The sequence below is a fragment of the Oncorhynchus mykiss genome, chromosome 6, assembly GCF_057628025.1.
Source record: "Oncorhynchus mykiss isolate SJ-2025 chromosome 6, ASM5762802v1, whole genome shotgun sequence".
NCBI classification, from domain to species: Eukaryota; Metazoa; Chordata; class Actinopteri; order Salmoniformes; family Salmonidae; genus Oncorhynchus; species Oncorhynchus mykiss.
This window is the reverse complement of record NC_143027.1, coordinates 49,182,049-49,208,264: the sequence shown is the minus strand read 5'-3', so window position 1 is coordinate 49,208,264 and position 26,216 is coordinate 49,182,049. Positions and strand designations below refer to the sequence as shown.

General features: G+C 41.9%; 1 protein-coding gene and 1 long non-coding RNA gene across 29 annotated transcripts in view; one reads left to right on the top strand and one right to left on the bottom strand.

The window, feature by feature from the left end:
* Window positions 1-26,216, bottom strand: part of LOC110526076 (far upstream element-binding protein 3) — a 79,273-nt gene that overhangs the window by 35,732 nt on the left and 17,325 nt on the right. For 13 of the 28 annotated variants that reach the window (XM_036980327.2, XM_021606682.3, XM_090238076.1 and 10 more), the window contains 4 exons: window positions 24,838-24,887; window positions 22,966-23,037; window positions 19,831-19,888; window positions 19,334-19,496 (listed from right to left, as the gene is read on the bottom strand). In XM_036980327.2, coding sequence (XP_036836222.1) covers window positions 19,334-19,496; window positions 19,831-19,888; window positions 22,966-23,037; window positions 24,838-24,887 — 343 coding nt within the window. Of the gene's footprint in view, window positions 1-19,333; window positions 19,497-19,830; window positions 19,908-20,388; window positions 20,499-22,965; window positions 23,038-24,837; window positions 24,888-26,216 lie in introns of all 28 variants that reach the window. The other 15 variants (XM_090238088.1, XM_090238095.1, XM_090238097.1 and 12 more) reach the window with 2 other exon arrangements.
* LOC149982894 (uncharacterized) overlaps window positions 18,308-26,216 on the top strand; it is a 136,497-nt gene continuing 128,588 nt past the window's right edge. Inside the window, exons 1-2 of the long non-coding RNA XR_016496721.1 lie at window positions 18,308-18,448; window positions 18,817-18,878. This is a non-coding gene — a long non-coding RNA (uncharacterized LOC149982894). The remainder of the gene's footprint in view (window positions 18,449-18,816; window positions 18,879-26,216) is intronic.

The following is a 26,216-nucleotide window of genomic DNA, read 5'->3' as shown; positions in this document are numbered from 1 at the left end:
TTGTAATACATGTATCACTAGCCACTTTAACTATGCCACTTTGTTTACATACTCATATGTATATACTGTACTCAATACCATCTACTGTATCTTGCCTATGCCGCTCTGTACCATCACTCATTCATATATCTTTATGTACATATTCTTTATCCCCTTACACTTGTGTCTATAAGGTAGTAGTTTTGGAATTGTTAGCTAGATTACTTGTTGGTTATTACTGCATTGTCGGAACTAGAAGCACAAGCATTTCGCTACACACGCATTAACATCTGCTAACCATGTGTATGTGACAAATAAAATTTGATTTGATTTGTGTTGACTGTGTGTATCATGTTGTTGTCATGTGTTGCTACCATGCTGCTACCACGCTGTGTTGTCATTTGTTGCTGGCTTGCTATATTATTATTTTTACCCTAGCCCCCATCCCCGCCGGAGGCCTTTTGGTAGGATGTCATTATAAATTAGAATTTGTTCTTAACTGACTTGCCTAGTTAAATAAAGTTGAAATAAAAATAAAATGACTACCAATATTAGCACTCACTTGTCATCATGAAGCATTTGAGGCTAGTTTAAGGATCATATCACCTTAAGTGGCGGCAGGTAGCCTAGCGGTTAGAGCGTTGGCCTAGTAACCGAAAGGTTGCAAGATCAAATCCCCGAGCTGACAAGGTAAAACTCTGTCGTTCTGCCCCTGAACAAGGCAGTTAACCCACTGTTCCAAGGCCGTCATTGAAAATAAGAATTTGTTCTTAACTGATTAAATAAAGGTAAAATAAAAAAAATAAACACCCTAGACCCACTCCAATTTTCTTCCCGCCCCAATAGATCCACAGACGATGCATCTGTACAAGAGGAATACCTACATAAGAATGCTGTTCATTGACTATTGCTCAGAATTCAACACCATAGTACCCTCCAAGCTCATCATTAAGCTCAGGGCCCTGGGTCTGAACCCAGCCCTGTGAATTGGGTCCTGGACTTCCTGATGTGCCACTCCCAGGTGGTGAAGGTAGGAAACAACATCTCCAGTTCGCTGATCCTCAACACAGGGGGCCCACAAGGGTGCGTGCTCATCCCCCTCCTGTACTCCCTGTTCACCAATGACACCATGCCTCCTTCAACATCAACAAAACAAAGGAGATGATCGTGGACTTCAGGAAACAGCAGAGGGAGCACGCCCCTATCCACATCGACAGGACTGCAGTGGAGAAAGTGGAAAGCTTCAAGTTCCTTGGTGTACACATCACTGACAATCTGAAACGGTCCACCCACACAGATGGGAGGCTGAAGAAATTCGGCTTGGCCCCTAAGACCATCACAAACTTTTACAGATGCACAATTGAGCGCATCCTATCGGGCTGTATCACCGCATGGCTACTGCATCGCCCGCAACCGCAGAGCTCTCCAGAGGGTGGTGCGGTCTGCCCAATGCATCACTGTGGGCACACTGCTTGACCTCCAGGACACCTACAACACCCGATGGATGTCACAGGAAGGCCACAAAGATCATCAAGGATAACAACCACCTGAGCCACTGCCTGTTCACCCCACTATCATCCAGCAGGCGATGCCATTACAGGTGCATCAAAGCTGGGACAGAGGGAATGAAAAACAGCTTCTGTCTCAAGGCCATCAGAATGTTAAAAAGCCATCACTAGCACGCTACCACCTGGTTACTCAACCCTGCACCTTAACAGGCTGCTGCTTTATGAACATAGAATCACTGGCCACTTTAATAATGTAACATTAGTTACCTTAATAATGTTTACATACTGCTTTACTCATCTCATGTGTATATACTGTATTCTATTCTACTGTATTTTTTCACTCCGACATTGCTCGTCTTAATATTTATATATTTCTGAACTCAATTATTTTACTTTTAGTGTGTAGATACTCCTGCACTGTGGGAGCTAGGAACACAAGCATTTCGCTATACCCGCAATAATATCAACAAAAAAAATGTGTATGTGACCAATACAATTTGATTTGAAAATAGACTTAAAGGTTTGCAGGATTAGCATGCACATCTTCAATATGTACTGATTTTTCCTCTTTAAGTTCATTTAACAATATATTGCAAGTAAAAGCTTGGGTGGCGAGTTGACACAATTCCAAGTCCGGAAAGTTAGGAAGATGTAAAACTTATTTCATTCTATGAGTTTATCTTGCCCACATAAAGTATGTTATAGCAGAGTTTACTTTTTTAAAGAATGTCTTTGGTAGAGGTAATTGATATTACAGAGAATAAATATAAAAACGTTTGAATGAATGCCATTCTGAAGAGGTTTATTCTAACAGTAAGATTCATGGGAAGATTGTTTCATTTAACTAGATCTGCTTTCATCCTGTTGAGTAATGGGATCAAGTTACCTTTAAATATTTATTGTTTGTTGTCACTTATTAAACATCATAAGTGTTAGATATTTTTTGTGGTCCATGAGATATTATTTTTCCTAATGCCATTATTTCATTTTTTTCCCCATGTAAATTGTATATCCTGAGATTTTAGAGTTCTGAAAGTTTTCAATATTAGTCAGGTATATCAGGAGATCGTCGGCAAATAAATGTAGTTTATATTCATGTTTACCAATACTGATACCTGTTATGTTTGGGTCCTGTCTCAGTTCAATTGCCAAAGCAAACATGAGGGGGAAGAGAAGACATCCCTGTCTTGAGCCCCTTTCTAAAACAAATTCATCAGATAATGTACTATTGGTTTATATTTTTTATATTTTTGCTTCTGGATATTTATATAATATTTTTATGAAACGTATTGTTTCAGCTGGAAAGTTGAAGGTTTCCAAAGTTTTTAATAGAAAATGTGGCAGTATGTCCAACTGGCCTCACAACCGCTTGCGTCGTGTGAGCGACCGGATTGCTGATGTCAACAATGTGAACAGAGTGCCCCATGGTGGCAGTGGGATTACGGTATGGACAGGCATAAGCTACAGACAACAAACACATTTGCATTTTATTGATGTCCATTTGAATGCACAGAGAGACCGTGACGAGATACTGAGGCCCATTTGTGCAATTCATCCGCCGCCATCATCTCATGTTTCAGCATGATAATACACAGCCCCATGTCGCAAGGATCTGTACACAAATCCTGGAAGCTGAAAATGTCCCAGTTCTTACATGGTCTGCATACTCACGAGACATGTCACCCATTGAGCATGTTTGGGATGCTCTGAAATGACAAGTATGACAGCGTGTTCCAGATCCCGCCAGGAGTGGGACAACATTCCACAGAGTGGAAAAAAATAGTAGACCACAAGTCTGGTTCATCCTTGGGAGCAATTTCCAAACGCTTGAAGATACCACTTCCATCTGTACAAAAAAATAGAACACAAGTATAAACACCATGGGACCACGCAGCCGTCATACCGCTCAGGAAGGAGATGTGTTCGGTCTAATAGAGATGAAAGTACTTTGGTGCGAAATGTGCAAATCAATCCCAGAACAACAGCAAAGGACCTTGTGAAGATGCTGGAGTAAACAGGTACAAAAGTATCTATATCCACAGTAAAACGAGTCCAATATCGACATAAACTGAAAGGCCGCTCAGCAAGGAAGAAGCCACTGCTCCAAAACTGCCATAAAAAAGCCATACTACGGTTTGCAACTGCACACGGGGACAAAGATCGTAAATTTTGGAGAAATGTCCTCTGGTCTGATGAAACAAAAATAGAACTGTTTGGCTATAATGACCATCGTTAGGTTTGGAGGAAAAGGGGGAGGCTTGCAAGCTGAAGAACACCATCCCAACCGTGAAGCACAGGGGTGGCAGCATCATGTTGTGGGGGTACTTTGCTGCAGGAGGGACTGGTGCACTTCACAAAATAGATGGCATCATGAGGTAGGAAAATTATGTGAATATATTGAAGCAACATCTCAAGATATCAGTCAGGAAGTTAAAGCTTAGTCGCAAATGGGTCTTCCAAATGGACAATGACCCCAAGCATACTTCCAAAGTTGTGGCAAAATGGCCTAAGAACAACAAAGTCAAGGTATTGGAGTGGCCATCACAAAGCCCTAACCTCAATCCAATAGAAAATATGTGGGCAGAACTGAAAAAGCGTGTGCGAGGGAGGAGTCCTACAAACCTGACTCAGTTACACCAGCTCTGTCACGAGGAATGGGCCAGAATTCACCCAACTTATTGTGGGAAACTTGAGGAAGGCTACCCGACATGTTTGACCCAAGTTAAACAATTTAAAGGCAATGCTACCAAATACTAATTCAGTGTATGTATGTATGTAAACTTCTGACCCACTTTGAATATGATGAAAGAAATAAAAGCTGACATAAACCACTCTACTATTATCTACTAAATGTCAGTAATTGTGCAAAACTGAGTTTAAATGTATTTGGCTAAGGTGTATGTAAACTTCCGACTTCAACTGTATATATTGTATCTTTGTCTATGCCGCTCTGACACCATTCTTTAGATTTGTGTGCATTGGGTAAATGTTGTGAAATTGTTAGATATTACTGCACTGCCGGAGCTATAAACACAAGCATTTTGCTACACCTGTAAAAACATCTGCTAAACACATGAATGTGACCAATAACATTTTATTTTAAAGTACAGCGCAAATAAGCAACTTGAAACGACAGTTCATCATTACTTTCTGAAAATTTCGAGAACATTTAAAGTTTCTTGAAATGCAGGCGCAAAAGCATCAAGCGCTATGATGAAACTGGCTCTCATGAGGACCGCCACAGGAAAAGAAGAGTTAACTCTGCTGCAGAGGATAAGTTCATTAGAGTTACCAACCTCAGACATTTCAGTGCAAATAAATGCTTCACAGAGTTCAAGTAACAGACACATCTCAACAGCACCTGTTCAGAGGAGACTGCGTGAATCAGGCCTTCATGGGTCCAACTGCTGCAAAGAAACCACTACTGAAGGACACCAGTCATAAGAAGATACGTGCTTGGGCCATGAAACACAAGCAATGGACATTAGACCAGTGGAAATCTGTTCTTTGGTCTGATGAGTCCAAATTTGACATTTTTGGTTCCAACCACCGTGTCTTTGTGAGACGCAACATAGGTGAAAGGATGATCTCCGCATGTGTGGTTCCCACCGTGAAAATTGGTGTAGGGGTGCTTTGCTGGTGTCAGTGATATATTCAAAATTCAAGGCACACTTAACGAGCATGGCTACCACAGCATTCTGCAGCGATACGCCATCCCATCTGGTTGGCACTTAGTGAGACTATCATTTGTTTTTTAACAGGACAATGACCCAACACATCTCTAAGCTGTTTAAGGGCTATTTGACCAAGGAGGAGAGTGATGCATCAGATGACCTGACCTCCACAATCACCCGACCTCAAACCCAGATGGTTTGGGATGAGTTGGACTGCAGAGTGAAGGAAAAGCAGCCAACAAGTGCTCACCATATGTGGGAACTCTTTCAAGACTATTGGAAAAGCATTCCAGGTGAAGCTGGTTGAGAGAATGCCAAGATTGCTTTGATGGCAGATTTGCACAAAGTGTGGCTACTTTAAATGATTTAAAATCTAAAATACATTGATTTGTTTAACACTTTTTTGGTTAGGACATGATTCCATGTGGGTTATTTCATAGGTTTGATGTCTTCACAATTATTCTACAATGTAGAAAATAGTATCAAGAAAGAAAAACCCTTAAATGAGTAGGTGTGTCCAAGGTGTAGGAACTGTATGTGTAATGTTAAAGCTGATCTACCCCCTTTGGGATAAAATATTGAATTTGGTCTTTCCAGTTCCTTTTTTGTCATTTAGCAGATGCTCTTGTCCAGAGCAACTTACAGTTAGTACACTTATCTTAAGATAGCTAGGTGGGACAACCACATATCACAGGAAGAGAAAGTACATTTTTCCTCAATGACGTAGCTATCAGTACAGTCAGAGCTATAAGTGTGGGGGGAGGGGGGGGGGGGGGGTGTCAAGTGCAAGTGCTGGTGAGGGGGAGCATTATTTAAGATACTGTTTGCAGAGGTAGGGTTTTAGATGTTTAGGATAGGGAGGAGACTCTGCTGTCCTAGCTTCAGGGGGAAGCTGGTTCCACCATTGGGGTGCCAGGAGAGAGAAAAGCTTAGACTGTGCTGAGCAGGAGCTGCCCTCCCATAGGGGTTGGAGGGCCAAGAGACCTGAGGTGGCAGAATGGAGTGCCCGGGTTGGGGAATAGGGTTTGAGCATAGCCTGAAGATAGGGACGGGCAGTTCCTCTTGCTGTTCTGTAGGTAAGCACCGCGGTCTTGTAGCGGATGCAAGCTTCGACTGGAAGCCAGTGGAGTGTGCGGAGGAGAGGGGTGACATGAGAGAACTTGGCAAGGTTGAAAATCAGGCGGGCTGCAGTGTTCTGGATAAGTTGCAGGGGTTTGATGGCACAAGCGGGGAGCCCAGTCAACAGCGAGTTGGAGTAATCTAGCCAGGTGAGGACAAGTGCCTGGATTAGGACCTGCAAAGCTTCCTGTATGATGTAGGGTCGTACTCTACGGATGTTGAAGAGCATGAACCTGCAGGAGTGGGTCACTGCTTTGATGTTTGTAGAAAACGATAGGGTGTTTGTCCAGGGTCACACCAAGGTTATTTTTTACTCTGGGAGAGTGACACTGTGGAGTTGTCAATTGTGATGGAGATGGTCTTTGAGGTTGCAGGCCTTCCCCGGGAGGAAGAGCAGTTCCGTCTTGTCAAGCTTGAGGTTGAGGTGGTGGGCCGACATCCAAGTTGAGATATCTGCCAGGCACGCAGAGATGCGTGTCGCCACCTGGGTGTCAGAAGGGGGGGGGTAGTAGTTGAGTGTCATCTGCATAGCAATGAAAGGAGAGACCATGTGAGGATATGACGGAGCCGAGTGACTTGGTGTATAGAGGAGAACCGAGCACTGGGGGCGAGAGTACGTGGTGCAGACACACATCACCTGGTAGGAGCGGCCTGTCAGGTAGGTTGCAATTCAAGAGTGTTCAGAGCCTGAGATGCCCAGCCCTGAGAGGGTGGAGAGGATGATTTGATGGTTCACTGTGTCGAAGGCAGCGGATAGACCTAGAAGGATGAGAACAGAGAGAGAGTCAGCTTTGGCAGTGCAGAGAACCTCTGGGACACAGAGAAGAGCAGTCTCAGGTCTCAGGTGAGGGCCAAGAAGATTGTTCTGAGAGAGATAATGAGAAAGTTGGTGTTGGTTTCTTGAGGAGGGGAGGAACTTTGGACATTTTGAAGTCGAGAGGGGACAGAGCCAGTGGTCAGGGATGAGTTGATGAGGGAAGTGAGGAATGGGAGAAGGCCTCCAGAGATGGTCTTGAGAAGGGAGAAGGGGATGTGGTCAAGTGGGTAAGTTGTCAGGCGGCTAGACCTCAGGATGTCATCTGGAGAAAGAAGTCAAGGTGTAGGGTTGATCTGTGTGAGTGAATTTGTCAAGCGGATTAAGGAGGGAGGAGAAGGTGTAAAATCCTTTCCTAGGGTTTGAGGCAGAAGCTTGACATTTAGAGTGGTGGAAAGGGGCTTTCGTAGCGGATACAGAGGAAGAGAATGTAAAGAGGGGGAGTGAAAGGATGATAGGTCCTCCGGAAGTTTAGTTTTCATTCACTTTCGCTCAGTGGCCCGCAGCCCTGTTCTGTAAGCTCGCAATAAGTCACTCAGCCACCGAGCAGGACGGGAGGGCCAAGCCAGGCCGGGAAGAAAGGGGACAGTGCGAGTCATAGGATGCGGAGGAGGAGAGTAGGGTAGAAGAGACAGAATCAGGAAACAGGAGGGAGAAGGATTTGGCAGAAAGGAGCGATGATAGGATAGAAGAGGAGAGACTAGTGGGAGAGAGAGAGTGAAGATTGCAACGGCGCATGACCATCTGGGTAGGGGGTGAGTGGTTTGTGTTGGAGAAAAGAGAGACAGAAAAGGAAACAAAGTAGTGATCAGAGAGCTGGGCAAGAGTTGCAGCAAGATTAGTAGGAAAGCAGTCTCTAGCAAAGATGAGGTCAAGAGAGGCAAGGACGGGAAAGAGTTGGAAGGAAATGAATCAAAGGCAGACGTCGGGAGGTTGATATCGCCAGGTACGAGGAGCGGTGAGCCATCGTCAGGAAATTAGGTTATCAAGGTGTAAAGCTCATTGAGGAACTCTCCAAGGGCACCTGGTGGGCGATAAATCGCAATAATGTTAAGCTTGAATGGACAAGTAACAGTATGGAATTCATGTGAGGAGATGGACAGGTGAGAGGGAGAAAAGAGAAAATCTTTGCTTCAGAGAAATTAGTAGACCTGTGCCCCGACGACCAGATGCTCTCGGACTACGAGAGAAAACACGGTCAGATGAAGAAAGAGCAGCTGGAGTAGTAGTGTTCTCTGGGGTGATCCATGTCTCCGTCGGGGCAAAAAGTCAAGGGCCTAAAGGGCAGTATAGGCTGAGATGAACTCCGCATTCTTGACCGCAGATCGGCAGTTCCAAACGCTGCCAGAGACCCGGAATTCCAAATGGGTTGCGCACGCAGGATACACTAAATTAGAAGGGTTGCAACCAAGGGGTGGAGAGCGTCCGTAAAGCCTACAGGGAGAGGTGTAAACAGGTATAGAAAACACACACATGGTTGACTAAGCTACAAAAGAGCAAAATGAAATAATCCGTAATTAACTATGTAAGATACTCAAGTGAGGGACTGGTGTGGAGCATTCCTCTGTTCCCTTCCACGAACACCTCGGCAGAACCGTCTTTGTTTCAGCGACAATGACCGCCACGCCATGACCGCCACTTACAACTCCCGCTGAGAATCCAGGAGAGACTGAAGAACTAACTAATTGCTAATTCCCTAGCAGAGGTAGAGAGCACACCGCCCTGTACTAACTGCGGATTGTCTGGGAGACGTGAAACCGCTCCCCCTCCAATACAGCCGCTGATTACCAAAACAAGTCACAAATTGCACTGCCCCTTGATCCTGGTTGATGTGTAAAAAACTATCTGCAAATTGTGAGCAGTCAGCAGTTCCCACACCAAGTAGGCCAATGGGAAAACAGGCAACACTTAAAGTAGATGGCCCAAGCTAGCAAAAATACAGTACTAGGCCAAAGAAGATAAAAATGATACTTATCACTCCTGGAGGAGATATCAGGAGTGCTCTAGCTATAGCCCATAGACACACATTGAATAACACATTCATAAATGGAAGAGAAAAATACAGTCAAAAAATAAATCATAAGCAATAAGGTTTTGAAGTGTATGTCCTATACAGTATCTAGGAGAATATTTTTGTTTTTTGGAAACATATTTTACCCCTTATTTTTGTTAGCACAAGACGAGTCCCGTGACACTAATGGGAGACTTAGAGATGAGAGTCTCTCCATTTCATAATGGGGTCATATATTACACTGAACAAAAATATAAACACAATGTGTTATTAAGTGTTGTTCCCATGTTTCCTGAGCTGAAATAAAAGATCCCAGAAATTTGTCATATGAGCTTATTTCTCTCAAAATTGTGCACAAATTTGTTTACACCCCTGTTAGTTAGCATTTCTCCTTTGCCAAGATAACCCATCCACCTGACAGGTGAGGCATATCAAGAAGTTGATTAAAACAGCATGATCATGGTAATTGGGGTTCTCCAAGATCTGATGCTACTGATGGTCATCAGTAGCCTACCGAACTTGCTAACTGTTTGGATAAGGTTGTGTCACAACTAAAAAGTGTCCAAATAACTTCATAAAATTAGGCACATTCATCCGCTTTACAAGGGTTGTTGTAGAACCTAACTGGCATACATAAGCAGCACATTAGTTTCAAGTTTGGGGAAGATAATTTTCACCATAAAAATGCACCTTTATAATAGAAGCATTTACATGCATAATCACATTTGCGGTCACTTTTGATAATGGTGTTTTACCACTAATGGTACATTCACGCATATAGTCTACTGCCGTGTGTGCATTGCTGCGCTTATGTGAGGAAATAGCCTAATAGTTAATCACATTTTAAGCTAAACGTTCTGATTTGTTGCATCAGTTTCATTGGGTAAAACATTTGAGATCTATGTTATCCCACAACTGTCCCATAAAAATTCAGATTATTTCATGCATAGAAGTGGTCAACTTTTATACTATGGGGGATAGTAGATTGACATAGGCTAGTGCTTTTGCTGTTCGTTAGGCCTACACATCTTGTTGGCTGACGAAAAGTAAATGTGGATTGTTCTTCTAATATACACCACGGAATTGGATAAGGACGCACGCAGTTGCGACCCCAAAATGTCTGTCTTCACTTGTAGCCTGTGAGAAAGAGCCAATCACGTGATGGAGAGCCATGTGAGTGAGAGGTGCTTCGGGGGCACTCAGGGAGAAGGGAACAACGGCCACAAAAGGCATGGATTGAAAAAAAAATTGTGCTTGTCAAAATTGTGAATGAGAGACTGATGAAGTGTGAACAGCCCACGCAAAAAACTACTTTTTTCAAGTCATCATTAGGATCGCATCATGAAGCCTTACAATGTATTAATAATCAAAAAACTTGTAACCCAATGTCTGTAGAACAAGTACAATTAAATGAATAAGCATATTGGAGTATCTATTTATTTGCTAACCGCTCAACACAGAATAGCCGCAAGTGCGCACTCCCTCAAATTGTTTGAAGACAATATCCTTTCTATTTTATTCAACTGTATTCTTCATACTATAAAATAATGCCACGGAATTCTAACCAAATCTTGTCTGCTAAATTAACTAGTGTAGCCCACAGCCATATGGCATAGCCAGATCAGGACTTAACATAAGGATTAATTGAGAAGGTGTAGGCTGTATTACATAGATTAGACTTTTTAAAATGTAGATGTTCCAAAGGTCTGCATCAGTGGCTTATGGGCTATGTGTAGAAGCCAAGAAATGCTAAATATGTTTGTTAATTAAATGGTAAATTACCGTGAGGACTGACAGTTATTTGCTTGACAATCACCGGCTCACTAAATTTCGTGACTGCCACAGCCCTATTTGTAGCCCAAACAGTTCAGACGCTAAAGACACAAGTTGGCACATCAGTGTTCAGATGCTAAAGATGTTTTGGTGAGAAGACTTTCAGGATGTCTCATTGTCTGACAAAAACCGCTGTAGCTTGGCCATATTCCATCACAGATGCGGAAGGCCGACATAGGCAGATGCAATGGATTAAAACGAAGCCCATGCAAGAAAACAGATATATGTAGCTTAAACTGACGCAGTTTGACAGGGATTTTTTTATTATGTTACTAAAATTGACGCACGGGTGTGTCAATAAACACAATCTTGTCATTAATAGCGTTGTTGCTCCTAATTAAAGCATTTGTATCCTTATCTTTAAAAATGATAAACTGAATGAAACGTCCCTTTTTCAGGACGCTGTCTTTCAAAGATCATTCGTAAAAATACAAAAACTTCACAGATCTTCATTGTAAAGTGTTTAACAATGCCGCAAGGAGGCATGAGGACTGCAGATGTGGCAAAGGCAATAAATTGCAATGTCCGTACTGTGAGACGCCTAAGACAGCGCTACAGGGAGACAGGACGGACAGCTGATTGTCCTCGCAGTGGCAGACCACGTGTAACAACACCTGCACAGGATCGGTACATCTGAACGTCACACCTGGTACAGGCTGGCAACAACTGCCAGAGTTACACCAGGAACGCACAATCCCTCCATCAGTGCTCACACTGTCCGCAATAGGCTGAGAGTGGCTGGACTGAGGGCTTGTAGGCCTGTTGTAAGGCAGGTCCTCACCAGACATCACTGAAAACAACGTCACCTATGGGCACAAACCCACCGTCGCTGGACCAGACAGGACTGGCAAAAAGTTATCTTCACTGACGAGTCACAGTTTTGTCTCACCAGGGGTGATGGTCGGATTTGAGTTGATCGTTGAAGTAATGAACGTTACACCGAGGCCTGTACTCTGGAGCGGGATCGATTTGGAAGTGGAGGTTCCGTCATGGTCTGGGGCGGTGTGTCACAGCATCATCGGACTGAGCTTATCGGACCCCCCTTTGTTCAGGGACACATTATTCCATTTCTGTTAGTCACATGTCTATGGAACTTGTTTATTTTATGTCTCAGTTCTTGAATCTTATGTTCATAGAAATATTTACACGTTAAGTTTACTGAAAATAAACACAGTTGACAGTGATAGGACGTTTCTTTTTTTGCTGAGTTTAACTGGTTTGGCGAGTGTTCGTTTTGTGAGATGTTTACCAGGTTTATTTTCTATTAAATCGTATGCTTTACTGGAGTTTAACCTGTAGTTGTTGGCTCTCTTCAAAAGTAAAATATATTATTCCTGCTTAAGTTCAGGAATTGTATTTTCTTCTTTTCCTTGTAAATATTTCTTATGGGTTCTTTCTAAAAAAAAAAAAGTCTTCCTTCTTCTCTGTCTACATTTGCAACGGTAAAGGTTTATTTTAAATCACGTATTTCATAAATTTCAGGGTCTTGAAAATGTGCCTGTTCATTCTCCATATTCTGTCACTAACTGTTATTTGTAGTTGGGAAAAGTAATATCCAGGTGTCCTGTAAATTATTTGTATGTAGATATACAATTTTTCCACCTCTTTGGAGGCTCCTTAAAATGTGCCTTTTGAATTGCTATGTCTGTCTAACTTGTCAAATATGTGATTTAAGTCACCTGCTAAAAAAATAGTTCCTGTCTGGATTTTATCTACTATTGCTTGAATTACACTACGTTCAAACATTTGGGGCCACTTAGAAATGTCCCTTTGAAAAAATGCACATTTGTTGTGCTTTTCATTCAAAAACAAGGAAATGTCTTTGTGACCCCAAACTTTTGAACGGTAGTGTATATTTAAAGAAAACAGATTTGGCCCTAGGTGGATATGCAATGAAATAATGTGTATTTCACCCCATGTAAGGTACATTACAAGATTAAAAAGCAACCTTCTTGGTCTGGGGGCTGGGATATAAGGGAAGAAAATGTCATTGCATGTCAGTGGTTCTCTCGTTAACACAGGTGTGAGTGTTGATGAGGACAAGGCTGGAGATCACTCTGTCATGCTGATTGAGTTCAAATAAAAGACTAGAAGCTTCAAAAGGAGGGTGGTGCTTGGAATCATTGTTCTTCCTCTGTCAATCATGGTTACCTGTAAGGAAACACGTGCCGTCATCATTGCTTTGAACAAAAAGGGCTTCGCAGGCAAGGATATTGCTGCCAGTAAGATTGCAGCTAAAGCAACCATTTATCGAATCATCAAGAACTTCAAGGAGAGCGGTTCAGCAAGTGCCAAGACCGTCTCCTAAAGTTGATTCAGCTGCGGGATCGGGGCACCACCAGTAGAGAGCTTGCTCAGGAATGGCAGGAGGCAGGTGTGAGAGCATCTGCACACACAGTGAGGCGAAGACTTTTGGAGGATGGCCTGGTGTCAAGAAGAGCAGCAAAGAAGCCACTTCTCTCCAGGAAAAACATCAGGGACAGACTGATATTCTGCAAAAGGTACAGCGATTGGACTGCTGAGGACTGGGGTAAAGTCATTTTCACTGATGAATCCCCTTTCTGATTGTTTGGGGCATCTGGAAAAAAGCTTGTCCGGAGAAGACAAGGTGAGCACAGCCCTACCATCAGTCCTGTGTCATGCCAACAGTAAAGCATCCTGAGACCATTCATGTGTGGGGTTGCTTCTTAGCCAAGGGAGTGGGCTCACTCGCAATTTTGCCTAAGAACACAGCCATGAATAAAGAATGGTACCAACACATCCTTCGAGAGCAACTTCTCCCAACCATCCAGGAACAGTTTGGTGACGAACAATGCCTTTTCCAGCATGATGGAGCACCTTGCTTTAAGGCAAAAGTGATAACTAAGTGGCTCGGGGAACAAAACATTGATATTTTGGGTCCATGGCCAGGAAATTCCCCAGACCTTAATTGCATTGAGAACTTGTGGTCAATCCTCAAGAGGCGGGTGGACAAACAAAAACCCACAATTTCTGACAAACTCCAAGCATTGATTTTGCAAGAATGGGCTGCCGTCAGTCAGGAATTAGCCCAGAAGTTAATTGACAGCATGCCAGGGCGGATTGCAGAGGTCTTGAAAAAGAAGGGTCAACAGTGCAAATATTGACTCTTTGCATCAACTTTATGTAATTGTCAATAAAAGCCTTTGACACTTATGAAATGCTTGTAATTATACTTCAGTATTTCATAGTAACATCTGATAAAAATATCTAAAGACAATGAAGCAGAAAACTTTGTGGAAATTAATATTTGTGTCATTCTCAAAACTTTTGGCCACGACTACATTACGCATATTATATAACGTGTGACCATGTAGAAAGAACAGACATTTAACAGAGAACAATATAAAATATTTAAAAATATATAAAGCACTTCTTTGTACTTTGAGGCACTGTGCCTTTTTAGGGCTTTTAAAACTCCAACACCTCTCCTAACAAATTAAAATAAAGTGGCTGGTGGGGCTCTACTTGGAGAAAGTGGGTCCACAAAGAGACCGAAGGCATCAAGCATAATTCAGGAGTGTCTGATTCCCTCCCAGCCACACCACCCCAATCCCATCTCCACTCTCACCAATAACAACCATTGAATATTAGCTATAAATGGCAAACAAGGAATAATAATGACTACCTAGAACGTTTATTCATTTTAGTGCCTATCCAACCTAGTGTGTGTTTGTGTGGATGTGTGTGTATATCTGTTAGGTTGGATAAAAAGCAGAAGTCATATTTCAAGCCTGTATGGACTAATAAAGCCGGCTGTGAATGAGTCCCATAGGGCGGCTCACAATTGGCCCAGCGTCGTCCGGATTCGGTCGGTGTAGGCCGTCATTGTAAATAAGAATGTTCTTAACTGACTTACCTAGTTAAAAAAAGGTTATATTTAAAAAAATGTATTTAAAATAAAGTCTTATCTTATAGCTGTTCTATAGATGTGCGTGGGTGTGTTTGTGTATACGAACGGGAGTATGAGGGAAGAGTAAGGGATAGTGAATATGATTATGTCTAGGAGGGTGGGAGAGAATGGGTGTGTGGATGTATAGGCTATATGTTGTGTGGGAATGGTAAGTCGATGGATGGATGGGTAAATGTGTCTGAGAGGAAGGGAGAACTTTAACCCCTGACCCCACACCATAACAGAGCTGCCAGAACCCTAATTTACTCAAGTGTTTCCTTTGTTTTGGCAGTTACTGGCAGTAATTACTTGATGTTCAAATCACAAATGAGCTTTACAGGTGGATACAGTTGAGAAAAGACTGCAGAGACTAGACAATGAACATTTCCAAATGAAAATGTGTGTGCAAGTATTTATGGTTGCGAAATAAGTTGTAGTGGGGTTAACCTGTCTGCGCACTGAACCCGCTAGCGGGCTGAAATTCCACAACATACGGTGATCGCTACATAAATAGTCATATTAAACATTCATGAAAATACAAGTGTCTCACGTGTATCGAAAGCCTAGAATCTTGCTAATCCAACTGCGTTGTCAGATTTCAAAAAGGATTTACTGCGAAAGAATACGATGCGATTATCTGAGCATAGAGACCCATAAAAAACAACAATTTTACTAGCACAGGCGTAACATAATCACAAACTGCATTAAAATAAATTGTTTACCTTTGACGATCTTCGTCTGTTTGCAATTCCAATGCTCATTGTTACACAATGAATGAGCTTTTGTTTGATAAAATGTGTTTTTATAACCCAACACGAAACATTTTGTGAACCGCTTGTGTCGTGAATTCCGTCTCATTCCATTTTCGACGACACATTCCGGGTAAATAACCCCCACAGAACGTGACTTTTCCAGTCATGTTTGGTTTCACTGCAATCAACTGGTTTGTTTGTAACACAATCAAAAGTGATGGGCCATTTCGCGGGACGTATTGACTGAAAGAAACCGATTTGAAGACAACAAGTCATGACATCATTGTGCACCAATGATTTGCCCGCTGTTTCGTTGATTGACTGTCTTTTAACCCAATGACCACTGATCGTCTTGAAATCTAGCTGGGTAGATAGCCAATGAGCTGAGGTAAACGGCAATAGATCAAGTTTATGTGTTGCAAGACCAACCCATGTAGTAAGCTCCAGGGTAAAGAGTCATTCGCCATTGGGGTTTCATACCGGAAGGAGAAACACATATTACGCACTGCATTGTTTGGTAAACGTGTAGATTTAGCTGTTTATATATCAATCAGTTTGGCGACTAAGTCAGGGAAAGCTAAATCTAGATATACAGATGTACACACAATTTTTGAATAAATTGATTGGGAAAGTGAGACAGATTGTTGTAGGACGATTCATTTAGCGATTGTGGAGGAATATTTTTTGAACGGGAGAGGACATCGTTTTGGACTGGTAAGTTCTTATCATGCTAATGCCCTTGTTTGAAATTAATAATATCAAATATTATTTGTGATTTTTATTTTATTTTAGAAGCAATATATAAACATGTAATGTCATGAAATGTGAGATGCGTGTGTCTGCCGCCCCACCCCAACCCACATGAAATAGCCTATTTGAGGCTGTTGAGGGGAGGGCAGGCCCACAACAATGGCCAAAGTGAAATGGAGACAGTAGATACAGCTGGTCTGTTGTAATATAATAAAGACAGTAGATCTTGCTGAAATGTCATAATATAAAAGAGACAGTAGATCAAGCAGGTCATAATATATTCAACCTTATGTTCCCTGTACTCCATATATATATATCTGTTTATTATACCTGTTGAATAAGGGCTCATATGTGAAACTATTCTAACTGAACATTTTCTTTCACAGTGACACTGACTCCGAATGGGAGTTTATCCGGTGTCCTGTGTGAATTTAAGTTTGCTCTCTCTAATTCTCTCTCTCTGAGGACCTGAGCCCTAGGACCATGTGTCAGGACTACCTGGCATGATGACTCCTTGCTGTCCCCAGTCCACCTGGCCTTGCTGCTGTTCCAGTTTCAACTGTTCTGCCTGCGGCTATGGAACCCTAAACTGTTCATTTTTACTCGAGGTGCTGTCCTGTTGCACCCTCTACAACCACTGTGATCTCCACCCGGCACAGCCAGAAGAGGACTGGCCACCCCTCATAGCCTGGTTCCTCTCTAGGTTTCTTCTTAGGTTTTTGCCTTTCTAGGGAGTTTTTCCTAGCCACCGTGCTTCTACACCTGCATTGCTTGCTGTTTGGGGTTTTAGGCTGGGGCTATTTAAATTGATTTGTTTTGATAGAGGACTGAGGGTCTTCCAAATATTGAAAGTGTGTAAATAGTTAGAATACCATTTTGGTATTTTGTATATAGTTATTTGTTTCAAAATGTATACCTTCACCAATTTGGCCACTTGGGTACATTTGGGCTACTTGTGTGGGACACCTGGGTGACTTCATGATAAATGTCATGTAGCACACTCATTTTGGAAGTTATCATTCTGAAACTTTGCACAAGTACTGTTGCCCTCTTATCATCCTTATCATCCTCTTAACATCCTATCTGAATGTTTGTTTTATCTTGTTCATTTTAAAGATGATACGAAAATAAAAAACGTATGTTTTTTTTCCATTCTTTTATCAGATCTATTGTGTTATATTCTCCTACATTCAACACTCCTACATTCAATTCACATTTACACAAACTTCAGAGTGTTTTTTTTCAAATGGTACCAAGAATATGCATATCCTTGGTTCTGTGCATGAGCTACAGGCTGTTAGATGTGGGTATGTCTTCAGGCGGAAATTGCACAAAGTAGGGGGAGCTCTAAGAGGTTAACCTCTTAGAGCTCTAGGGGCGCTATTTCATTTTTGGATAAAAAACGTTCCCGTTTTAAGCGCGATATTTTGTCACGAAAAGATGCTCGACTATGCATATTCTTGACAGGTTTGGAAAGAAAACACTCTGAAGTTTCAGAATCTGCAAAGATTTTGTCTGTAAGTGCCCCAGAACTCATTCTACAGGCGAAACCAAGATGATGCATCACCCAGGAATTAGCAGAATTTCTGAAGCTCTGTTTTCCATTCTCTCCTTATATGGCTGTGATTGCGCAAGGAATGAGCCTACACTTTCTGTCGTTCGCCCAAGGTCTTAGCAGCATTGTGACGTATTTGTAGGCATATCATTGGAAGATTGGCCATAAGAGACTACATTTTCCAGAGGTCCGCCCGGTGTCCTTTGTCTAAATTTGTGCGTAATCTTCAGGTGCAGGCATTTTCTCCTGGGATTCAGGAGAGAAAGCATGTTTCCAAGAACGATGTATCAATGAAGAGATATGTGAAAAACACCTTGAGGATTGATTCTAAACAACGTTTGCCATGTTTTCAGTCGATATTATGGAGTTAATTTGGAAAAAAGTTTGCGTTTTGAGGACTGAATTTATGGATTTTTTTTGGTAGCCAAATGTGATGTATAAAACGGAGCTATTTCTAATACACAAGGAATCTTTTTGGAAAAACTGAGCATCTGCTATCTAACTGAGAGTATCCTCATTGAAAACATCAGAAGTTCTTCAAAGGTAAATGATTTTATTTGAAGGCTTTTATGTTTTTGTTAATGTTGCGTGCTGGATGCTAACGCTAATGCTAACGCTAAATGCTAACGCGAAATGCTAACTCTAGCTAGCTACTTTTACACAAATGATTGTTTTCCTATGGTTGAGAAGCATATTTTGAAAATCTGAGATGACAGTGTTGTTTACAAAAGGCTAAGCTTGAGAGATGGCATATTTATTTCATTTCATTTGCGATTTTCATAAATAGTTAACGTTGTGTTATGCTAATGAGCTTGCTGATAGATTTACACAATCCTGGATACAGGGGTTTTTTCATAGCTAAACGTGACGCAGAAAACGGAGCGATTTGTCCTAAACAAATAATCTTTCAGGAAAAACTGAACATTTGCTATCTGAGAGTCTCCTCATTGAAAACATCTGAAGTTCTTCAAAGGTAAATGATTTTTTTGAATGCTTTTCTGTTTTTTTGTGTAAATGTTGCCAGCTGAATGCTAATGCTAAATGCTACGTTAGCCATCAATACTGTTACACAAATGCTTGTTTTGCAATGGTTGAGAAGCATATTTTGAAAATCTGAGATGACAGTGTTGTTAACAAAAGGCTAAGCTTGAGAGCTAGCATATTTATTTCATTTCATTTGCGATTTTCATGAATAGTTAACGTTGCGTTATGGTAATGAGCTTGAGTCTGTATTCACGAACCCGGATCCGGGATGGGGAGATCAGAAAGGTTAAAAAAAGCTTTGTAGGCCTAGTACCAGTAGTGACTGCAGTTATAATGGTAGTAATAAGGCTAGTTGTAGATCATAGAGGATTAGTATAGTAGGCTAGAGGAAGTACTATAGCCCAAGAGAACTGATTTAAAAAATATATATCTTAGAAGGCATACCTGCAGTTGCTTGATGGTGTCCCCTCCCCTCCCGATGACTAGGCCCACTTTGCTGGCTGGGATGAGCATCTCGTGGACTGAGCTGTTGTCCTCAGCCTCGCTGTGGAACCCAGGGCTGTTTCGACAGCGGTCCACTATCTGCCCAAGCATTCTTTTGGCCTGCCTGGTGGAGAGCAAACAGTTGCATATCAATGATGTATAGATGTGATGTATTTTTAGGTAATACCAATTACATGATTGCCTACAGTGTCAACATTTTATGATTAGTCCACAATGTGGTTTTTAAAACTGTTTTATGTATAGTCAATTACTGTAATATTATGGAGTAACAGTTAAATAAATGTGTCGTTTTGAAGTTAATACAGTGTGTGAGCATCTATAGACCATCAATAATGGGACATATTGTTCTTTTCAAAAATGACAAAGGATTGTTGACGATACTGCTACTGAGTTTATAGAATTTCTGTCACGTTCAACGTCTCAATATAGAAACTCACTCAATGCTCTCTGGGGTTCCATTGAGGGAGCAGGCTCTGTCCATCATACCGCCACTCTCTACAATGAGAAAGAACCGCTGGCATACAGTTAAAGGAGTCAAGTTTTTGAGATAGAACCCTTTCGGTACAGAACATAAAAGCTCATGATAATGCATTTTGCATCATCACCTCATTGCTGACAGCCTTGATTAGCTTGTGTCCTACTGTATGTTAATGAGATATAAAAGTAAAAGCAATCTGATATTGGTTATTATCTAACATAAGGACAGGAAGTGTTGGGAAGTGTGTGTAGTCACAGACATTAAGGGACATACTGTACAATGGGGCCGACAAACATCGCAGCTCTGCTTCTAGCTCCTAAGCAACTTTGCAGTATTTTGTTTTTTTGGTGTGTTAATTCTTACATTAGTAGCCCAGAATGTTTTTTGCGTTATTACATACAGCCGGAAATAACTTTGGGATATCAGAGCGGCGGTAACTAACCAGCATTGCGACCAGGAATACGTCTTTGCCGAATTGGATTCTTTGTTCTTACCCCCCCAGGGCAATTGAACTTACCCCAGAGGCTGCTCCAAGATGCCACCGGAGGAGAAGAGGTATTCTAGTCCGACTCAGGAGGCGTGCACACCATCCACCGCTTCCGAGTATATTACTAGCTAATGTTCAGTCTATGGACAATAAAGTAGACAAGCTCAGGGTGAGGATCTCCCTCCAGAGAGACATCGGGGACTGTAACATACACTGTATCACAGAATCATGGCTCTCTCCCGAAATACTGTCTCCATCCATAAAGCCAGCTGGGTTCTCAGTACCTCCCGCAGACAAGAATAAAGAACTCTCCTGGAAGAAGAAAGGCGGTAGTGTATGTTTCATGATAACACACAGAAACTCAAGTCCTTTTGTTCACCCAACCTAGTATATCTCACAATCAAATGCCGACGAATTACCTCCCAAGAAAATTATCTTCGGTTATAGTCACAGCCGTGTATATTCCGCGTCAAGCCGATACAACGGCGGCCCTCAAGGAGCTACACTGGACTGTGTGCAAACTGGAAACCACATATCCACATATTGACTATAGCTCAGCCTTCAACACCATAGTACTCTCAGAGCTCATCATTAAGCTTGGAGCCCTGGGACTGAACCCCGCCCTGTGCATCCTGATTGGACGCCCCCAGGTGGTGAAGGTAGAAAACAACACTGCTACTTCGCTGACCTCAATTTACAGGGAGGAAGTGATGACCCTGGCGGAGTGGTGCCAGGAAATTAACCTCTCCCTCAACGTCAACAAAACGAAGGAGCTGATCGTGGACTTCAGGAAACAGCAGATGGAGCATGCCCCTATCCACATCGCTGGGACCGCAGTGGAGAAGGAGAAAAGCTTCAGTTCCGCGGCGTACATGTCACTGACACTCTGAAATGGTCCAAATAAACAGACAGTGTGATTTAGAAGGTGCAACTGCACCTCTTCAAAGTACAGAGAGATCCTTGATGAAAACCTGCTCCAGAGTGCTCAGGACCTCAGACTGGTATCAAGGTTCACCTTCCAACAGGACAAAGACCCGAATCACACAGCCAAGACAAAGCAGGAGTGGCTTCAGGACAAGTCTCTGAATGTCCTTGAGTGGCACAGCAAGAGCCCGGACTTGAACCCGATCAAACATCTCTGGAGAGACCTGAAAATAGCTGTGCAGCAACGCTCCCCATCCAACCTGAGATAGCTTGAGAGGATCTGCAGAGAATGGGAGAAACTCCCCAAATACAGGTGCCAAGCTTTTAGTGTCATACCCAAGAAGACAAAACGTCTGTAATCGCTGCCAAAGGTGCTTCAACAAAGTACTGAGTAAAGGGTCTGAATACTAATGTAAACATCATATCTGTTTTTTTATTATTCTAAATTAGTAAAAAAAAATAAAAAAAAATATTTTTGCTTTGTCATTACGGTGTATTGTGTGAAGAAGAAAAAAAATGTGGAAAAAGTCAAGGGGTCTGAATAGTTTCCGAAGGCACTGTACTCGTGATGCACCGATATTACATTTTTGGCCAATACCAATAACCGATATTTAAAATTGTAGCTGCCTTTTAAGCATTCCAGTATAGTTAAATAGTTAACACACACACACAAACACACATGGACGCAACGGTCTAAGGCACTGCATCTCAGTGCAAGAGGCGTCACTACAGTCCCTGGTTCGAATCCAGGCTGTATCACATCCGACCATGATTGGGAGCCCCATTGTGCGGCACACAATTGGCCCAGCGTCGTCCGGCCGTCATTGTAAATAAGAATTTGTTCTTAACTGACTTGCCTAGTTAAATAAAGGTTACACACACACACACACAAAAGTTATTTGTTGGCATTTACATATGTCCCCATTACCAGTAAAACATCATCAAAACCTATTTCTGTCACTTACTTGCTGTGCTGTTACGTTGTTCATTTGTTCAGTCGTTTCATTCTCAACCAGGATTCCTATGAAACGCTGTTTGAGTCTTTGCGTGTCAAAAAATATACTATTTAACACATCAAATAACACAATTTGACATGTCAAATAAGTTTGTTGATCAATCAGGACCTGAATATGACTGAACGTCACATAATAATTTTCCACACAGCAGACATTGTGGGCTAGGTTAACAATGCTTTGTTGCACGTGAAGCCCAACATTTTACGTGGTGTCATTACGTCCTGTACCTACATTATATAGGTATGCATGGTAGCTTTGACATTGGTTTTTAACATTGCCGTTAAACTAAACATCTGGCCAACACCGATGTTGGCATTTTTAGCTAACATCAGCCGATTCCGATATGTTCACCAATATATCATGAATCCCTACACTGTACATAGACACGGAATCACTGGCCACTTTAATAATGTTTACATACTGCTTTACTCATTTCATATGTATATACTGCATTATATTCCACTGTATTTTAGTCAATGTCACTCCGACATTGCTCGTCCTAATACTTATATATTTCTTAATTCCATTATTTTACTTTAGATTCGTGTGTATTGTTGTGAATTGTTAGATACTACTGTACTGTTGGAGCTAGGAACAAAGCATTAACATCTGCTACATATGTGTATGTGACCAATAAAATTTGATTTGTATATTTAGAACTGCTTACCAGAGGCAATTTGAATTTTGCACCCGGACTCCAGCTGGATTCTCGTAATTTGTTCACCTCCTCTGCCTATGACTAAAATAAGCGGGAGAAGGAGGGGAGAAAAAAAGTGGGATGGGAGTGGAGAAAATAGTTCAGGTAATGTGTCAGTTTGACAAAATAAATACAGTGCCTTGCGAAAGTATTCGGCCCCATTGAACTTTGCGACCTTTTGCCACATTTCAGGCTTCAAACATAAATATATAAAACTGTATTTTTTTGTGAAGAATCAACCACAAGTGGGACACAATCATGAAGTGCAACGACATTTATTGGATATTTCATACTTTTTTAACAAATCAAAAACTGAAAAATTGGGCGTGCAAAATTATTCAGCCCCTTTACTTTCAGTGCAGCAAACTCTCTCCAGAAGTTCAGTGAGGATCTCTGAATGATCCAATGTTGACCTAAATGACTAATGATGATAAATACAATCCACCTGTGTGTAATCAAGTCTCCGTATAAATGCACCTGCACTGTGATAGTCTCAGAGGTTCGTTAAAAGCGCAGAGAGCATCATGAAGAACAAGGAACACACCAGGCAGGTCCGAGATACTGTTGTGAAGAAGTTTAAAGCCGGATTTGGATACAAAAAGATTTCCCAAGCTTTAAACATCCCAAGGAGCACTGTGCAAGCGATAATATTGAAATGGAAGGAGTATCAGACCACTGCAAATCTACCAAGACCTGGCCGTCCCTCTAAACTTTCAGCTCATACAAGGAGAAGACTGATCAGAGATGCAGCCAAAAGGCCCATGATCACTCTGGATGAACTGCAGAGATCTACAGCTGAGGTGGGAGACTCTGTCCATAGGATAACAATCAGTCGTATATTGCACAAATCTGGCCTTTATGGAAGAGTGACAAGAAGAAAGCCATTTCTTAAAGATATCCATAAAAAGTGTTGTTTAAAGTTTGCCACAAGCCACCTGGGAGACACACCAAACATGTGGAAGAAGGTGCTCTGGTCAGATGAAACCAAAATGTAACTTTTTGGCAACAATGCAAAACGTTATGTTTGGCGTAAAAGCAACACAGCTCATCACCCTGAACACACTGTCAAACATGGTGGTGGCAGCATCATGGTTTGGGCCTGCTTTTCTTCAGCAGGGACAGGGAAGATGGTTAAAATTGATGGGAAGATGGATGGAGCCAAATACAGGACCATTCTGGAAGAAAACCTGATGGAGTCTGCAAAAGACCTGAGACTGGGACGGAGATTTGTCTTCCAACAAGACAATGATCCAAAACATAAAGCAAAATCTACAATGGAATGGTTCAAAAATAAACATATCCAGGTGTTAGAATGGCCAAGTCAAAGTCCAGACCTGAATCCAATCGAGAATCTGTGGAAAGAACTGAAAACTGCTGTTCACAAATGCTCTCCATCCAACCTCACTGAGCTCGAGCTGTTTTGCAAGGAGGAATGGGGAAAAATGTCAGTCTCTCGATGTGCAAAACTGATAGACACATACCCCAAGCGACTTACAGCTGTAATCGCAGCAAAAGGTGGCGCTACAAAGTATTAACTTAAGGGGGCTGAATAATTTTGCACGCCCAATTTTTCAGTTTTTGATTTGTTAAAAAAGTTTAAAATATCCAATAAATGTCGTTCCACTTCATGATTGTGTCCCACTTGTTTTTGATTCTTCACAAAAAAAATACAGTTTTATATCTTTATGTTTGAAGCCTGAAATGTGGCAAAAGGTCGCAAAGTTCAAGGGGGCCGAAAACTTTCGCAAGGCACTGTACATCCTTTAACGTAACTCAAAATCAAGCATCCAAGGACGAAAACATCCCAAACCACATAACGTACCTCCCATAACATGTACTTACTGAATCCAACCATTCTATCAGGCACTTTGAAGTCTTCTGTCAAAACTGCCCTAAATTACAAGAGGGTGGGGTGAAAAGAGACAAGATATATATACTGAGTGTACAAAACATTAAGAACACCTGCTCTTTCATGACATAGACCGACCAGGTAAAAGCTATGATCCCTTATTGATGTCACTTGTTAAATCCACTTCAAATCTGTGCAGATGAAGGGGAGGAGATGGGTTAAATTAAGATTTTTAAGCCTTGACATAATTGAGACGTGGATTGTGAATGTCTGCCATTTACAGGGTGAATGGGCAACAAAATATTTAAGTGCCTTTGAATGGGGTATGGTAGTAGGTGCACCTGTTTTGACAAGTGCTGCAACGCTGCTGGGTTTTTCACACAGCAGTTTCCCAGGTGTATCAAGAATGGTTCATCAGCCAAAGGACATCCAGCCAACTTGACACAATTGTGGGAAGCATTGTAGTCAACATGGGTCAGCATCCCTGTGGAATGATTTCGACACCTTGTAGAGTCCATGCCCAGATGAATTGAGGCTGTTCTGAGGGCGGGGGGGGGGGGGGGGGGGGGGGTGTGCAGCTCAATATTAGTAAGCTGTTCTTAATGTTTTGTACGCGTAAAAAAACGACAATTTAATATTTTTGTGGGCAGTAGCAGTAGACGGATACAGTGTAGAAAGGCCATCAGATGAGTCAATAAATGATTATGTTGCGCACCTACACTACAGGGCTATGGATAACACTTATCTGCTGTTCCATCGCTGTGATAGAGCATAGGAACTACAGATAATATAAACGCTTGAGTAAATGAGGGATGCCAAGTATATTTTAGAAAGCAGGTGCTTCAACAGAGGTGAGGTTCCTGAGTGAATTAAACAATTAACATCCCATAAGATGCTATGCTCCCATAAGCTGACAATGACCCCATCCACAGGGCATGAATGGTCACTGAATGGTTTGATGAGCATGAAAACAATATACGCCATGGCCATCTCAGTCACCAGATCTCAACCCAATTGACCACTTATGGGATATTCTGTAGCGTCGCCTGGGACAGCGTTTTCCACCACCATCAACAAAACACAAAATCATGGAATTTCTTGTGGAGGAATGGTGTCGCACCCCTCCAATAGATTTCCAGACACTTGTAGAATTTATGTCAAAGGGCATTGAAACTGTTCTGGCTCAAGGTGGCTCAACGCCCTATTAAGACACTATGTTGGTGTTTCCTTTATTTTGGCAGTTACCTACACACATAATACTTTAGACTTTGCTATATTTGCAAAGCAGAAGACGGTGAAGCTGTCCACAAATCATTATCTGGTCTAAGTACTTCAGCGCTATCCCGCTGGGGATCCAGTGTTGTGTATTTGG